General features: G+C 36.0%; 1 protein-coding gene across 2 annotated transcripts in view; it reads left to right on the top strand.

Moving 5' to 3' along the window:
* The window catches only part of SLC4A10 (solute carrier family 4 member 10), a 126,969-nt gene that overhangs the window by 72,149 nt on the left and 36,422 nt on the right, over positions 1-18,398 (top strand). For both annotated transcript variants that reach the window (XM_054208598.1, XM_054208597.1), the window contains exons 7-11: positions 10,150-10,241; positions 14,785-14,942; positions 16,721-16,808; positions 17,307-17,453; positions 18,023-18,123. In XM_054208598.1, the coding sequence (XP_054064573.1) occupies positions 10,150-10,241; positions 14,785-14,942; positions 16,721-16,808; positions 17,307-17,453; positions 18,023-18,123 (586 nt within the window). The remainder of the gene's footprint in view (positions 1-10,149; positions 10,242-14,784; positions 14,943-16,720; positions 16,809-17,306; positions 17,454-18,022; positions 18,124-18,398) is intronic.

Raw genomic sequence — 18,398 nt, forward strand, 5'->3', positions numbered from 1 at the left:
CCTGTCACCCTGGGGAGTGGGGAGTAGCACTGGGAAGGTGCAGGGTGCAAGAGGCAGCTGTGTGCCGTGAGGCACAGGGCAGAAGAGGAAAGAGTAGTAGTGCGGGTGATCTGGAAAGATGGGGCCGTTGATATAAAGATTAAGTTTGGTTTCAAGGAAGGACCTTTTGTTTCAATCATTGCCGTGTAAAGTTTTAATAGGTACTTCTAAATCTAGACAATTCCCTGGGGAAGACTTTCAGACCTAAAAGGCAATGTATAATTTCATCTGAAGAGGATATTAAATAGAAACATAGTAATTATGCCAAAATATCATTTTAAGAGTAAGGAAAAATAATATTTAAGGTGTGTGTGATTATACATGTGGATGCACAAGAGTAAAAGTATGTAGAATGATTGTCCACCCTTTGTAAGGCAACGTTCCTGTTGATTTGTGCAACTCTTGCTGATGACTTTAAACAAATATTCAGGAGACGCTTAGGAAAGTTAATGCTATAATGTTCCTATTTCTCAGTTTCCACAGGACACAAGTTAGCAGCTTGCATTCTGTAAGCTTTTTGCACTAGATTTTATATAACCTATAAGCAGTAGGCCTCCTTAAGAAGACCCCACAGGGCAAGCTGTGAAAGTGCAATTTCAGTAACTTTCTGTTACTGTTACAGTTAGTGGAACTGATGCAGTAATTCACTCCAGAAACATCTCACTTTTGTGTAAGTTTCTTCTGGGAACCTTCATCTGTCTATCTAATTCGCCCCAAAAATAGATTCTGATCAGGACAGCACCTAAGTCCATATTAAACACACTAATTTTATATACTTGGTGGTTAAGTGATTCTGTAAGCAGGAAGACACATAATTCTGCAAGATTACTGAATTCCAGTTCACGTGCTTATGCAGAGATACCTCAGAGCACTCTATCCCCTGGTTAAAAAAATCACTTAGTCACTTTGACTATGTTAATTTAAACTAAGTTCAATGCACCATAAACAATACAAATCTTAATAATTTTAGGAACATTTATACGAAGGTAAATCATCTTTTTCTCTAAATTACAGTGAAGAGTTCCAAACCCAGTCTTTTTGGACACAGATGTCTTTTATTCAGTTTGAAGCATTGCTTTTCTACGTGCATCCTTTAAGTGCTAATGCATATTTGGCAGTCTTCTGCATTGACCTCATCAAAATGGATGATGGCCCTGTGATAAAGCAAAGAGGGGTTGGTTTATTTTTGAGTTTCTCTCTTACCATCCATTACCCTGTTACATTAAAAAGTCTGAATCTTATTTTATTGCATGAATTGGAATAAAATCAGTATTTTTTTTTTTTAGAAGAAGAAAATTCCATCTGGATTTTTGGTTTTAAAAGGAATCACAGTTTTTTCCCTTTTCAAGACAACAGCAAATAAAGCAGCTCATTGGGCATAGTAGGAACTATTGCCCCAATATTCCAGGATTAAAGGAGTGCGGAAAGCGATGATTCTGCAGAGCTGCCTAATCTCAGGCACACTGACCACTACCTCTTCTGGCTTACTCTTAGGTATTTCTTTACCCTGGGTAACTTGCCATGGTATGTGGTGTGTAAATCATGCAGGAATCTACACTGAAATGCTCAGCTTTAGGAACTCTGCTGTCCTTAGCAACTTGACCAGAGGTAGTAACGAGGTTTCTGGTAATTTTCTTCTGCTGCTGCCTCATGACCCAAATGCTAGAATTCAGCTACAGTGTTATATATTTCTTTTCAGATTGCCATGGAGCACCTGTACAAGCTTCTCGTAATAATATAAAAATGAGTTGTTAAAATGTAACTTCGGATCAGATGAAAGCAAAGGAAAAAACAGCTGAATATGTGTAAAAGAAAGCAAAATTAAGGGATATAAACACCTTGCATTATTGTCAAGAGTGTGCTATGAGGCACATCTTTATTTCCTGAGGATAAACTGGTAAAATGCAATCAAGGCATCATTTTAGTCTGCTTATTCCCATTACTGCACAAATACTGTGTAGAATGTATGAACATAAAATGTTCCATATATTGCCAACAGGAGCAGTATTGTTCTCTCTCTTTAATACAAAAAAATACATTAAAATAGTAAAATATTTTATTATTGCTTTTACTTTCTGGATGAGAAGCTGAGTTCTTAGGAAACTGCAGGGAGAAAAGCAGATCATCTCCGGTACTACTGATGAGCCTACAGCTCAGTTCACCCCGATCAGAGTTGGCAGAAACAACAAGTGCCGGGAGCTTTAGAAGGGCCACTTAGTCGTACCCGTTGAAATGAGGCGGGGGAACTTTGACGCTTCTGCACAAAAGGAAGTTCTCCGTTTGGTTAAATTTGGGTTTAGTGTAGACAGTTTAATTGATAACAGTCCTTAGCAGTCTGTAATTTATTAAATAGGTGGTTCAGAGCCATCAGTCCTTGCCATCTGGGTTACGTGGTACAAATCCCTTCTTTGTCCAAGTTCTTGACTATGCTAGCTTATCAATGTATCAATTTCCAGGTATTCAAGAGCAAAGTCTGAAAATGAAGACATAAACTTAAATGTAATATATGGCTCTGCTGCTGACAGACCACTGTGATATCTTTGCTGGAAGATAGTTGCACATATGTTCTCCCTCCACTTTTTCTTTGTTTAAAAGTCTGTCAGACCATCTAATTAATTTGCTTTGTATTTAGTAGTATTATCTTTTGTTTACAATGGCTGTTCTTCACATCCTCTGGAGGGCTAAGATGTCAGGGTGCTATGGATTTACCATGCATTTTTAATGCTGCCATGCTGTGTTTAACTTTCACTTTTCATTAAGCATCAAAACTGTGAGAATTAAAAGCCTGCTTTTGATGTTCCAATAAAACCCGACAGTCAAATTTGGCATAAGAGTAAGAAAAATGATTTTTTTTTTTTAAAGTCTAATTTGACACCAAATACCCAAAATAGAGGATGGCAAGTAATTTTAGCATAAATACTGTAAAAGGCAGGTAGAAATATGAATCTTTGTCATTAGTAAATCATCTTTAGAAAGCTTGGTTTGTAAAGCAATTTAACTTGTTTTTATTGAGATCGGTGGGTTTTTCACCCTGATGCCTGTGTCTGTAAATTCCTATGACATGGTCTAAAAAGCCAAAGACAATTGCAAATATATAACAACTTTCTATTGATAGGGGAATGCTAAAATATTGTCATAAGCCCCTCCCCTTTTATAAAGGGTTCTGCAATTAAGAATTGAATCGTGCGTGCCACAGAATAGTAGCTGATTTGATGAAAAGGTGGTTAGGAAAATAAGTTTTCATCAACTAAACATTTCAGTTCTTTTGACTGGCTATTTCACTTTTAATCTGGACTTCAGAGCGCGTGTGTGTATATATGTAATGAGATCTAACAGACCTTTTACTGATTAAAGCCAAAGAGGAAGGAACTAGGGGTGAGGAGCATGGCAGGATAAGTGACTTGTAAATTGTATTTCCATGCACCTTGCTAAAGTGTTCTTTATCCATAATAACATGATCTTGTGCCTGTTTTGTGTTCCATACATATGCCATTTATAACTGCTTCTTCTCCCTTGATGTCAGAGCAGACATGTTATTAATGTAAAAATTGTGCCACACATCATGTCTGAGTTTGGGAAATTCTGAAATTCGAAGGAGAGGTTTATTGATATGCCAAAGAGCTTGAAGGAAGCAATGGCATATTAAATTAGGGATCTTCAGAGTTAACAGCATGACCTGTTAGAGCAGTTAATTTTGACATATTCTTTTTCAAGCCTTTTTCCAGTTATTTCAGTTAGCAAGGTCGGCTGGTTTGGACTTCTTCATTGTTTTATGGCAGTTACGAGCACACGCAGAGGTGTTTAAGACTATGCTTGGCTACCTAATTTAGGACAGTATGCTTTAGTATCCCAGTAAGTCTAAATGACCAGTTATGTGACTGTGTTTTTTACTTTCCTCAGTTTCCTAATCTCTCCTAAACATCAGTTCAAGCATTTATGCCATAACTCAGAGTTAGTTTACAGCATGTGAAACTCTGATGTCAGTACTACCACGTGGAGAGAGATGGACTTTACTTGGGGCCATGTGAAAAGGGTAGGGATGGGTTCCTAGGTATGTGACCGTGTTCCTACGTTTTTGGAATAAGTCACAACGAATGCCATATATATGCCCAAGTTTTCTGTCAGTATGGATCTGGATCAGGTGTATTGCTTCAGCTTTACTTGAAGAGAAGGCAAACTCAAAGATAGTTAATTCTAGCTTAAATTAGCTAATGCTCCATTTCTTGGTTTATATTCTTCTCAAATGTGTATATTTTAATCAACTTGTATTATCCACAGGTTTTTATATTACTAAAATGTAACTTGAATTTATGAACATTTTCATCTGATATTTATTCTTTCTTTCTCCACATTTCCTTGTACCCATGATAAAATGTGTAATCTATATGTATAAAACTGTATCATTCATCTTTGTATTTCTTTATTTTGCTCTGTCTTTGTTGTGTCTGTCTCTAACAGGCTCATCTCATCTCTGTATCTTCCTCATCTCCTATCCTTTGGGTTCTGTAAACTCCCTGAAGGTTCAGAGGTAGTATAAATACCTATTCTTGCTTGGGCTTCAGATCATTTCAAATGTACACCCATGTCTTCATCTCAGTTTCTTGACAGCATGCAACTTCTTGCTATAGTGATTAAAAAATACCTCAGGCCTTTGTCAGCAGCTGTGGCACACTTAAGAGAAGCTTGTGTGGAATGATGTTTTTTGGGGAAAAAAAGTGCCATTTCTTTATAAGTTCATTTTCTTACCGCAATTTGTAAAACCGCAAACCATAGCATTTTAGTTAAAACTGCATGACTTCACGTGAATTATGCTTGAGATTCAGGCCTAGCATTAGAAAAACAGGTAAAGTGACTTTTTCCTCATCCTCTTAAGTTATGTATCATTAGCGAGCACCAAATACGCTTGTGGTTACGCAGGTACAATGAGAGTAAAATGGTTCTCCACCGATTTAAAATGTTATGCATCAAGAGGACTAAAAGTCATACAAATTCAGCCTGCAAAGATGGTATCACTGCTCTGTTAGAATTTTACCATATACTTAGGAAAACTTCCTGGTTTTCAGTCCTTGATTTTTGATCTGGACAGTGTGTCTATTTAGATTTGGAAAATTGGTGACTAGTTGCGGTGAAAAGCCTGAAAATTGTTATAGCTGGTTTGCAAATCACAGCTTTTTTTTTTCTGAATGGGAAGAAATCTGTATGGTCTAGAAAAATAAACAACTTCTTTTCTGATTCAGTTTCCTTTGATGTGTCAGTTGCATCCAGTTTGTTTCCATTAACTGTGATTTGTATCTGAACACATTGTTCTTGGTTTTTGTCATAGTCTTGGATTTTGATTAATAAATACAATACACATAGTTAAATGTCTTGAGCTTTAAATTTTAGGGAGTAAGAGTATGTTGCATGTGACATTAATTTACTGGGATTATTATTTTTTTTTCTTTTGGCAGGACTAATAGTCTCAAAATGCTGACCTCTATCTGCAAATGCAAACTTCTGTTAGTGTAACAAATATGAACCTTATTTTGATGGATTTTGATTTTTAAGTGGCTTAGCTTTGCATGACAATATTTTTTATGTGAATCTTGCTCTGTTCAAAGCTCTGGCAATTTCACGTTATCTGAAAAAACTGCTCTTTTTTATGTACACCAATTTAAAATATAATTTTAGAAACTGTGCTGATATTGGCTTTTTAATACACAGATAAGCCTTCACACCCATTTTAGTGTGGTGTTATCTGTTAGGTATTAAGTTCCTTTGTATGTAGGCTGGATCTTTCAATGATACCCCATTGTGCATTTGTTTGATTGATACTTTAAAATACCCGAATGGCTCTCTGATGAATTCTCAAAGAATGCAGCTCTTCAGATGCTTTATGTAGGTGGACTATAGGATAAATCAAGGCTTTTAAACTTTAGATTTATAAGGACTGAAAGTACTGCATTGCACTCTTAAAAAATAAAATACTGTATTTACTCCATACAATGTGTAAATAAACATTTTGCTTGAGATCGCTGGAATGGAACTGGCAAGGACAGGGCATGGAAGATCTGAATAAATCTTGCTGCTCTTATTCCCTCTTATAGGGAGTCGATGGTTTATGCCTTCGCCATACTTACCAACCTAAACCCCATATTGCCAACTCAAAGAAGTAATAAACCATCACAAGTGTTTTTTTTCAGAGCAGATGTTTAAAGCCTGGCTAGAGTTTGGGGTTAGTTCGGATTTTGGGGTTTTTTGGTTTTGGGTTTGTTTTGTTTTGTTTTGTTTTGTTTTGCACATAGTGCTTTGAAAGCTTCCATATTGTAAAGATAAACTTTGGAGAAAACTTGGATTTAGTGTACCTGTGTCCCAGAGATGGTGTGATGCAGTGGTGACTGTTGACGTTTTGGTGGAAATCAGACAGGAAGTGCCTTTTTTTTTGTTTACTTTTGGTTTAGTCTAGGTATGATGTGACAGCTTCCCTCTTCGTTCACATAATTCTTTAATTGATTGTTGCTTCATGGGACCATCGTGGTGCCAATAACTGTTTCCTTCATTCAGAGAAAACAATCAGTTTTTGAAATTAAAAATGGCTTGAGGATAAAGCACGTATATAGTTGCCAACATGCTTTGCAAACTGAGTAATGGCGTTGGAAAACCAGTGGTGACGCTGGTGATGCCAGTGTTCACTAGGGTGCCATCAGTATGCTTTTGGTCCTACCCCACTGGGGATTACTCATGTGCTTAATGGTATTCACCCCAAAGACATTTACTTGAAGTCAACATGAAATTATACACAAAATTAAATTAATTTAGAAATTTTTGTGGCTTCATAGCTCAGAAGCAGAGGAAGCTACCAAACATGAAAATAACCATGTAGTGTTACAGTCCTGTTCCTAGGGAGAGGGCCACCACAGCACGACATCTACCTGCTCTTGCGTACAAAATACCCAGGCATTTAACAAACTAAATGTGTGTAGGAGCAAAAATCTCTCCAAAACCCAGTACTTTTTGTCTTACTTTTCTGTTGAAGGGACACACAGAGACCAAGTTCCAGATTTGCACATTTGCATTTTACTGACTGTATTGTTGCATAAGAAACGTGTTCCTGCAGTGTGTTTAAGATGCTCTTTAAAAAACTTTCCCCATGACTATCATGTGAAAAGTGAAATTACCTGTCTTCTCTACCTTGTATTCTTGATTGTTGTTCAACACAGTAAAAAACCCCAAACTTCTTGTTCCAAGATCCAGAAAGCTGTCTTAAGTTACAGAGCTATTTAAACATCTCTTACTGCCTCAAGGTAAAACTTGTGTTCTTTCAGATTACTCCAGCATATGGGTAAATCAAAGTTTGAGGTCTTCCATTGGCACAGAAAAAGAACATATGCTATTCTTATAAACTTCACATACTTACTCGTTGTGGCTTTTATTTCCTACTGTGTATATTTTTACATAATTTTCTCCTAAAAGAAAAGTGGACACAACGTTTAAAAGTTAGCCTTTGGACTGTTAAGTTAATTGCTTAGAGGCTTTTGACACCTCCAGTTGTGATATTAAAACTTCAGTAGTTATAACAGGTGGTCCATGTTCTGGCTCCTTTGTTGGTCAATATTGTTATCTCCCTGGCAGATATCCGTGCGCTCACTTTCTTAAATTTTTGGGTCCAAAAAAAAAAAAAGTATAGATGTAAATCCCCAATTAGCAACCAAAAGATAATGAACTGCTTTCCTGTAACATCTTTGTAAAGTAGTATATACCTTAGTATGAATAATTATTACAAGTATTGCCCTTTATGTAAATCCTAGAATATAGATGAATGTCTAAAAGGAAGAAATTAAAAGTGCAGAAGGTCTAATGTTACTAGATTTAAAGTTTTCTAGGAGTAAGGTAGGGCAGAAATTTTCCCTTCCTAGTGAAAGGCTTTTTTGTTGTGTTATTAAAATCTCCAAAATAGTACAGAAATAAAATGTATATATTATTTTTAATAGTTATAATATGACAAGATGATTCCTGTAAAAATAATTCTAAGACTGTTAAATAAACAATAAAGAAAATAATTACAGTGTGAAGTAGTGTATGGCAATACGTAGTGTAAAGGTGATGGTGTAACAGTGATGGAACTCAGTGTTTTTTCTTTAAGGTCTAACTAAGACAACTTGAATGACCATTTATAAGCATCTTGCATATTTAATAATTTCTAGCTTCCAGTTTGCAAAAGTTGTCTCTTGTGACATTTAGGAATTAATATTGTTTTTACATGTGGACTCCTTTAAGTTACATTAATATGTTGTTTTCTGAAATCAATCCTTTCTTCTTGTTATATGTAAATTCTAACCCTGACTTATTTTTGTCTACTTGGATAGATTAACATGCTTGTCATGTCTGGTTTTTTGCCATTCTCTGTTTATTTCACTGTAGTGCTGAACAAAAGCCCTAACTTCTATTCTTGTTTTGATCTCCCCCTGTCCTGAATCAGAGAGAAAATATTTACATTTTAAAGATTGATACATTTAATAATAAGATTTCTAGCAATATATTTTAAAACATTCTGTTCCTGTACTTCCTAATCAAATTGAGATCTCTCTGGCTATGCTGCCAGGATGCAGCACAAGAGTCTAAAACCCGTTTTGCGTCATGGGAGATTTGCCTAGTGGAAAGTGAGATGTTGATTTTCATGAAAACCAACCTTTTCCTTCAGTAAATGTTTCAACTGGGAATTCATGACCAGATTTAGGGATACTGTAGTGCTCAGCTGTGACAGAAGCTGGATACTTCAGTATTTTGGCAATGACCGAGATACTCTTGAAAGTCTCCTGTCCTGTTCAGACTGGATCCTGTGAAGCGCTCTGTTTCGTGGCTGTGGCTGAGGACGTGCTTGGCCTGCAAGCGTGTGTAACAGCCGTGTGAGGGGACACGCCGTGGCTTTTTGAATGGCCCAGACAATGTGCCTAGCCTAGGACTTTCTGACTGTCTTCATCTTCAAGTATCATGAACATATGGTCTTTGTTACTGTGCAAATTTAGGTTGATTTTCACCAGAACCAATGTTTTCACATCATCATTTCTCAGTCATATGAGAGACTTTATTTGCTATGGAAACAAATATATGCTGGGCACGAGATGCTGACTCTGGGCCAGTTGGACTCTGTAGTTATTCCTGGGTATGTGTTAGGGCAGTAAGAGATAGTTGGCTCATATATTTGGTACTCTTTCTTGTACTTTGTTGTGGTGTTCAGAGCTGCGCGCGGCTCCTGCCATGCTAGGGAGGGAGGAAGAGTGAAGGCAAGCAGGGAGCAGCCCATCACCCTGTGGGGCTTGCATGCTGCCCTGTTCCAGCCCCACACCCTCTGGCCGTGCACAGGGGCAATGCTGGCATTAAGTAAAAAATATGCTTTATGAGACATATACTTGTTACTTAATCCTGTTTTTCCTCTTGAGCTTTTGTTGGCAAAATTTTGTTGATCACAAGGCGTACTGTTTGCTTACATGAGACTGAGGCCTGTTTAAACACTTCTTCTCATCTTAAGACATTTTTAAAACTTCTATAAAATACTTTTACTAAATCCTCACTGGAATTTTTTGAAAATGTGTTTGCTGAAACATTTGTTTTATACATGTCAATAATCACATTGTTCAATGCTGAGTTTTTAAATCATCTTAATTTCCAATACATCTATTTTTATAGCAGCCTGCTTTTACGCTTGGTTTTGTAGTTGTTATAATCAGGACATGTTTTATTCAGGGAGGAGTATTCTTGTAGACAGACATTGCTCAGAATTGGCAGCTCCTCAAGTTAATTACAAAAACTATATGAATGCAGGACATTCCTCAAATGTAATATCTTAAAAATCATAAGCTTTAATTAGCATAGAAAGTTTGTCTTCCAATATTCAAGAGTATCTTTTACATTTTCTAAATTATGTTCTCCCATTCCTAACTGCACATGATAAATGTTCTGTCTTTCGAGAATATGTTATTCTAAATAAGACTTTAATTAAAATGCCATGTTCGAATGCTTTATATACATTTGATATGAAATGTACCTAGTTCTTTAACAACTATTTCATTAGATGTTACTTTGTTTATAGAGGTAATTGTTAGTATTCTGTAATAATGGTACTTTTTTTAGCAGGTCAGATTGTTTCCCCACAGTCTGCTCCAGCCTGTATTGAAAACAAAAATGATGTGAGCAGAGAAAATAGCACTGTTGACTTCAGCAAGGTAAGTGTTCGCTGACGGTGAAGATAGCTTTATGACTACCAAATACATCTTTTAAATTAAATAAAATGAATCCATGTGAATCAGGAAAAGCAAGTGCAAATTTTACTTCAGTATTAAAGTTTCATGTGCACTGCAACATAGTTTGTATATAACAAAAAAGAATTTTTTTAATTGCTAAAAATTGAAATTAAAATTTAAAAATGAAACTAAAATTTATTACTAAATTACTGGTAAAAGGAAATCAGAGTTTAGGAACAGAGATAAATTTATTGCCTGAAAATATCATAAGTGTATATCTGTAAGGGGAATTTTTAAAAATTAACAGAAAATTATCTAAGTAGGAAAGTAATTCAGAATTCTTAAAATTCAGATTTACCTCTCAGATTTTTACTTTTTGTAGAAGTAATGCATGAACGCTTTTTATAACCTGAACTCGTGGATTCCAGATGTCTCAAACAGAATGTGTTTCTGTAAACCTATAACTTAATTCTTTTGGCAAGCCAAGATATTTCAGTACACTTCACAAAAGATGTTAACTGTTCAGTAGTGGAGATTGCAATGACAGTTCAATGTTAGATAGCAAAGAAAAGCAAACAGCCTCTCAGCTTTAATGTAAAGGAGAATCCTAATTTGTTTAAGAAGTCTGTATGTACCTAAAACAAACTGTCACGGTAGATACAGATGACAGACCTGACAGGGGTAGATGACTTCAGCTGACACGTTAATACAACAAAGGTTGAGTAAGCGAAGAAAGGTGATTTAAACCAAAATTCTAAAGAACAGCACTTTGAGTCTGTTGAATCTTAATGTTAGTGCAGCTGAGCTAAAAGTACAGTTATGTGATTGCTCCATCTGGTGCCAGACTTATTTCCTAGCAGCAGTAGCTATTTTCACCATTTGAATTCTTGACTGAACATGCCAGACTAGGAATGGTGTATGGCTGAAATAAAGACGGGAAACAGATCTTTTTGTCAAAGACAGTGAGAAGAAAGGAGGCTGGCTGGTGATGTATTATGGACCACATTTCTACAGAGGTAGCAAGGAAATCTATAAACAGTGACAAGTTCTTAAAAATTTTATGCTAATACTTTAAAAATATTTAAAACCAAAATTATAATGCTTTAAAAAGTCAAGTATGATTTTGGTTTCCTGATACTTCCATTAAAAGTGTTAACTAAAACTAATTGTTTTGGCAGGTTTTGTAATAACAAGATGTAAAATTTTGTAAAGGATATCAAATAGAAATAAAGCTGTCTATTCAAAATTAAGCTGTGCAGAGGTGAAGCTCATAACAATCCAAAGGGAACGACAAGACATCCAGTAGTGCTTTTCTTGTATGTTTTCCCAATTGCTTTAAGTGCTGTAGGATCAAAATCCCAGTCTGTTATCTAGCTGCAATGATATTCGTATTAAACAAGAGTGGAGGCTGTGTCGTTTGATCCTTCACTCACTATCTTTGTAGTGCTGCAGCTTTGCTGATCAAAAGAGCTGTTCCTATTTAAACTGGCCTGAGAGGAGATTGACATGTCATCTTTTGGCTAGCCTCAGCAGTGTTAGATACCAACAAGGGTGTCAGGAATATGAAAGGAACAACTTTTGTTTGCAGGAATGAAGTAACAGTAAAGGATTGTAATCTAAATACCTTTTTTGACTGCCTTTAAATAGATCCATTTATCCTTTTGAAGATGCATAAGTAAAGTACAATTTCCCCTTGAAATGTGCTATTGCAATAACTCCCAACGGTTATAATTGGAATTATATGCACAGATTGAGAGGAAAGTAGAGCAGTGCACTAATTTTCTCTTGAGTATTGTGATTTCTTGCTCTAATTTTATTCCACATATTAATTTCATTTATCTTCTGCAAAAAAGCACCTTTGACTACCTCGCATATTCTCTGCTTGCTAATCTGTCTCCCTTGGGCTACTTCTAATATTCCAAATTTTGGAGTTGATTCAAGAAGTTGACTTAATCTGAATACAGCACTGAGGCTGTGTTGATTGTATTGGTATCTACTTAACGAATGATGTGAGACATGGCACTAAAAGCTGTCTTTAATGTTACTTTAGTAGCACAGAGAGGAAGACATAGTTTCTGATATTTGTGCTTGTAAATGTTGTCACTTCTCTTCCTCTGGGGACACCATGAGGACTTTGTATTCCCAGGGTGATGTGGAGGTGATCTGTCACAGCACCACTTTATCCTGTCTCTGAGCGGGATGGGGATGGCAGTTCAACAACTGCACTTGGCTTCTCTCTGTTTCTTATGCCAGAGGCTGAAGGGAACCCTAGTTGTCCTGAAATACAAAATGCACAAAGAGACTGCACCCGTGTCCCTTCTCATGGCAACATTCCTATGCTCCACATGGACCACGGTATTTCTGTATCAAACCCTGGTCCCATACTGGTGGAGTTTGGTCTTTCAAATACCATGTGAAATAATTGACTTGCTTTTGAATAGTGGTTGGCCCTGCTTATAAATAAATTTGATTACTGTGTGTCAGGGCTTTCCCAAGAAATTATGTTGGGTATTTTCTGTTTGTCTTATGTCAATTTATGTTTGGTTCTGGGGGAGGCCCTCACCGCCATTTTCAGTCCTTGATTGTCCTGAAGGGGAATGGCCTTCACATTATTTAGTCTTATGTTTAATCAGAGCTTGCTGATACTGTTTAGTGCCAGGTCACGAATGTTGCTCAGGTTAGGGTGCAGAGTAAGATGCACGTGAGGTCTATCTAGCTGAAGACCTCTTGTGATAAGAGATGTATGATGGACAGGTTAGATGAAGCATTTGAAGGATGTAGCTTTTGCCATTGCCCCAAACTCACTCCAGAGCCACCTCTGCTCTCGTTATGTAATGGAAGCAACACCCAGGGTTCCGGTGTATTTTCCCAGTTGGATGCTTCTCTGCCAAGTACTTTCGTTTTGACTGGGGTTCTGTTCACTACCTAAAGATTTCAGAATCTCAAGCTGATAAATAGTACAGGAAACATATCTGGAAGTACTTTCTGGTAGACAGGAGACTGAATGTTTATTTCAGATTTGAAACTTGATCCTGTGATCTGTATATTTAGGACCTTAAGGTGACAACTGTATTACGTTGTACATGAGACGTTATTTATTAAATGTTAAATCCATTCACAAGGTAAAATTGGTACAGAATGCACACTGCTACATGCCTGAAAGACCACTTCCTTTCTGTCAACTGTAAATGACCTATGACATCAAAATTCAGCGCAGAGTAAATCTGTTTGGGTTTTGTATTTAACCCTGAAGAGTTGTTTTATGATTTGAGTGGGGAATAGAATTTACCTCACTGATACTTTACCTTGAAAAAGTCCTTGGACTCCAACCTTCCACGTTGATTCGATGCTTGTTTAACTTCCTGAGGTGTTTGGTTGTCATTCTAGATTAGCTTAGGGTAGCATTAGGCATCTCTCTGTGATCTAAGGGAAAGAAGATTTCATTACACAGGCAACTGTGTTATATCTGAATTCTGATTTAGTGCCAGAGCCATTTGCAAGAAAACAATTTTCTAAATATTACCAAAAACTATGCAAACTAGTGCTGACAGATGGCTGTAAGATAGACATTAAAATGGTCCACTTTAACAGTTTATATTGGATTTGGTTGCTGTTGTTGTGTTTAGATTAATAAAAGGAAAGCAAATGACAAAATTCATGCATTTTGAGATGTAGATAATACTGGTGCATAATGAAATCAAACATACATTATATACTCTATTACTCCATGTCAATCTTTGTTACAGAGTAAACTCTAGACTGATACTGAGGAAATAAATACAAGTGAACACATTCCTTGGCAAATACCGTGAGCTTATATAGCAGTGCCATGATGAAGCTGTTTCTCTACCTTTTCCTACCTTCCCATAAAAGTCAATGTCACTGCCTTAAAACTCTGAAGTTTTTGTTCTGCTTTGCTCTTTCGGTTTACTCTTGAGACAATTGTGGTCATAGGTTATTTTCTGTCATTTTCAGCAGGAAGACAACTGTCTTCCATTAAATCCAAAAGCAAAATTACATCTCACTTAAAGTAGTAGAAGGAAAATTACATGTAGTGCAACTTGTTCTTCTAATTGAGATTATTGTACAGCAACTATGAATTCATGATTTGCAGAATTGTTAATTATGGAAAAATAAGGTGTCTTCATTTCTTCTACTGTTATGACTTATTCATTCTGTTATGAATTATTGATGCTGTTATGATTATTGATAAAATTTACTAATAGGAAATTATTACTCTATTCTTAACAAGATTATGAATGTGGTTTGTTGTCTTTATAAATTAATTCTGCAGTACTTTAACCATGTTTCCGAGAAAAATTAGTCAAGTAATGAAAGATGAGTTGTTTGGTTTTGAGAAACATTTTTATTTTAAAAAAAATTATTCAACAGACAAGAATAGTAGAAACTGTATAATTGAAATAACTAAGATTATAGTGCAATGAACAGAAAGCCTCTGTCAACATAACGGGGAAAAAATCCCCATGAATAGCTTTTAGATTGCAATTTAATATACCTTTCCCAGGTTGACCTACACTTCATGAAAAAGATACCACCTGGAGCTGAAGCGTCGAACATCTTAGTTGGTGAACTGGAGTTCCTGGACCGTGCGGTTGTTGCTTTTGTTAGGTTATCTCCTGCAGTGCTGCTTACGGGACTAGCTGAAGTTCCAATTCCAACAAGGTACAGTTGGATTTATTTCTCTTCTTGTTTTTCTGAGTACCTTGTGGAGGCAGGGTGGTGTGACTTTCAACTTTGTCATTTATTGAGTTTGGTTCTTTCTTTAACAAAGACATCTCTTAGAGACATCTTTCCATTCATCCTTTAAATGATGTGTGGGTATATTAAGAAACATGCCATTTGTGTGTGCAGATAATCATTCTTTGGAGAAGGAGAAATGATAGCTTGTTAGGTTACAACACAGTTTATTCTATTCAAACTTGTAATACTGCAGATGAAATACTAAGGTGAAATATTCAGCTGCTTAGAACATTTCATCTAGAACTGAAAATACTTGTGTGATACTGCATAATTATGTCCAGAAGAAAAAAATGAAGAAGGAATTGAGTAAAGGGCAAAACCTAACTATATTATTTGAATGACTAGGGATAGCGAAAGGATGAAGAACACGCTGTAAATATCATGCTTCTCTGAAAGTTACTTTGCAGATATTTACATGGTAGTAAATGTGACTTTTAACCATAAATTTTTATTAGAGTCATTTTTTCTAAGGTGAAACTTTGTCTGATGAAGTACTTCGGTTCTGTGAACAAATTGCGAGGAATTTTTAGAAAGTGTTTAAAATAGACTTCGTAGTCAAATAGAAAGCATTTAAATAGATCTGCAGATTCGTAGTTTCCTGCTGGGGTTGATTCAGATCAAAACTCCAAAGTGATTCTCCCATATCTGAGTTCATTGAGTTAACTGTTATTGCAGTCTCTCACCTTTTTTTTGGTATTTGTGCATATGTTTGTACACAGATTCTGTCTCTCTCTCTGCCCTTCCCTCTTTTAGTTTCTACAGAAGTAGAGTTCTGACAGAAGGCAGTAGTGTATTCCAGTTGTTTGTGACACTCAGGAGGAGTGTTATGTGATGAATTGCAGTGCTGGGACTCAGATCTGTGCACCTAGTCAGATAAACAGTATAAAATTTTCTTTAAGTTGTAGTTACTTTGGATATGACTTTTTTGTCTTTTCTAATTTTTGCGTGTGTATAAAGGACATTGAGGGACTGAGCTGGCTTTAAAAAAACACTTCTGAAGCCTTTGCTCTTAACCTCCCCCGACTTCCAACAAAAAAAAGCACCAAAAGAAAAAGTTTTCGTGATTTTTGGCCAAAAGAAAATTAAATAATTAAAAGTTAAGACAATTAAGAATTTATGCAAAAATGTTTATTTTAGAAGACTTTAAGAATGTTAACAAAAAATTGTGGTTTGCATTTTAGCAAAACCAAAAACTTCAATTATTTAATTTGAACCTGTCCTCTGCATTTTATAGAACCTTACTAGCCCCAAGCCTAGATTAGAGGCTGTCTAGAACCTCAGTGGGAGTAAGAACGATTTAAAAATTATTTTTATTCAGGGATACTTTCACTTCCCCAATATTGCAATAAGACTACTACCATAAAATAGTTGATTTTGTTGAATTAACTGAATTAAGTAAATTAATGTGTTCTGTACATAGATTGCAATTGCATATATTCATTATATAATATAAGGTTTGTTATGTAAGGAGGTTTTGATAGTTTCAATCAAGTCTGACTGTGAAGCTTATTTTTGGAAGTTATTTTTTTTAACCAGAGCTTCATGTTTAAATTCATGTGAGGATCTTGAAGGAGATTATATATAATATTTGTCTTGGAGGTTCTTCTAGTCCAATTTTTAAATAAGTTTTTTCTGTAGTATGTATAATTATTTTCAATCATCTATCATTGACAATTTATTTATTTATCTTCTATTTACAGATTTTTATTTATTCTTCTTGGACCTTTGGGTAAAGGGCAACAATACCATGAGATTGGAAGATCAATTGCAACACTAATGACAGATGAGGTATTTTAATTTATGGCTTGGTTTTAGTCATTTTGTACTGACTGTAGACGTGTAATAGGGAATCTCCAGTGTGGAATTGTTCAGATGAGATGTGGCTAATCACTCTGATCATGCACAAATAGCATTCTAGTTCATTTCATGATCCTGTAACAGCCCAGATTATGCTACCATAAGGAGATAACAAAATAAGAAACAATATTCACATGCAAGGATATCTTCACTGAGAAGATTCCATTTTAGACAGTTAAGTTCCTGTGGAATTGATTGTGTTTTAAGCTGTAAAATCTCTAGAATGTTTAGCACACATAAGGATGTTTTCCATAGCAGCTGGAACTTGTATGAAAACTATGTACCAGAGATGCTAATCAGTTGAAGCTGAGATTGTTTGTTTGGTGGGAACTGCATGAAGTGCATTCTGTTTCGGAGAAAAGGGGCTATTGTGAAAAATAAGAGTATTCCTTTCTCTATCTCATTTTCCTCCCGCATACGCTTCTCCAGGTGTTCCATGATGTTGCTTACAAAGCAAAAGACCGCAATGACTTAGTGTCCGGTATCGATGAGTTTCTTGATCAGGTTACTGTTCTCCCTCCTGGAGAGTGGGACCCAACAATTCGAATAGAACCACCTAAAAATGTTCCCTCTCAGGTTTGTACGCTGTAAAATTCAAACTTTTTTAAACGTTGTGATGAATTTTTGCTAGGTAGAATTAAGTCTCATTAATTTAGCATTTAGCAGAGTCACTATAGAGACATTGTGCATTCTCTTTTTTTTTTTTAAGAGAACCCTTGTCTTGCAAGCATACAGTATAGTGATGATGTTTCTTGTAGTTCAGTACTAGTTCTCTCCTGAATAAAGACAGATAGTTATATCTAAAGATTTTAAATTCAGGGGTAATTGGTCATAAGCACCTTAGACTATTCTGAACAGACATGGTTTGCTTTTGTTCTAAGCGTATTGCAAGAATTGATCAAAGCAGCCTGGCTTGCTACTCTTACACAGGATTTTCTGTGATAATTTCTTTAAATTTCTTAGACCACAATTCATTCTACTATTTTCTGTTATAGAACTCCTCTACAGCTTATGAAGAGGTTACATTGATGAATCTTACAATAAATTTTACATGTTTAGTCTTTCAGCTCTCAAAGCCCGTTTCCTCTGCTAAAATTATGTTTTGGTTGCTAAGACCCATGAGAAGTATTTTTTCCTTCTGGTAGGAGAAGCGTAAGATCCCAGGAGTGCCAAATGGGACTGCAGCCCATGGGGACGCAGAACATTCTGGAGGACACTCTGGACCAGAACTGCAACGCACTGGAAAGTTAGTGAAAACATATGCAAATTTAAGTGTTCTCAGTGATGCCGTTCCGAGGGAATCATAATGGTCTGGTTCTCTCTCAAATGACTGGCTTGGCATATGATTTCTTTCAGGCATTTTTCCTGATTTGCATACCATAGCTGAAAAGGACAATACCTGCTAATTTCCAGAGAGGGGGAGAGGGCAAGAAGATTTGAGTTTTCACATTGTATTTATTGCAAGCTCCTTTCTCTATTATTTATAAAAGTCAGACCTCTGTTAAACTTGACTAACATTTC

The sequence above is a fragment of the Rissa tridactyla genome, chromosome 7 (genome assembly GCF_028500815.1).
Source record: "Rissa tridactyla isolate bRisTri1 chromosome 7, bRisTri1.patW.cur.20221130, whole genome shotgun sequence".
Lineage (NCBI taxonomy): Eukaryota > Metazoa > Chordata > Aves > Charadriiformes > Laridae > Rissa > Rissa tridactyla.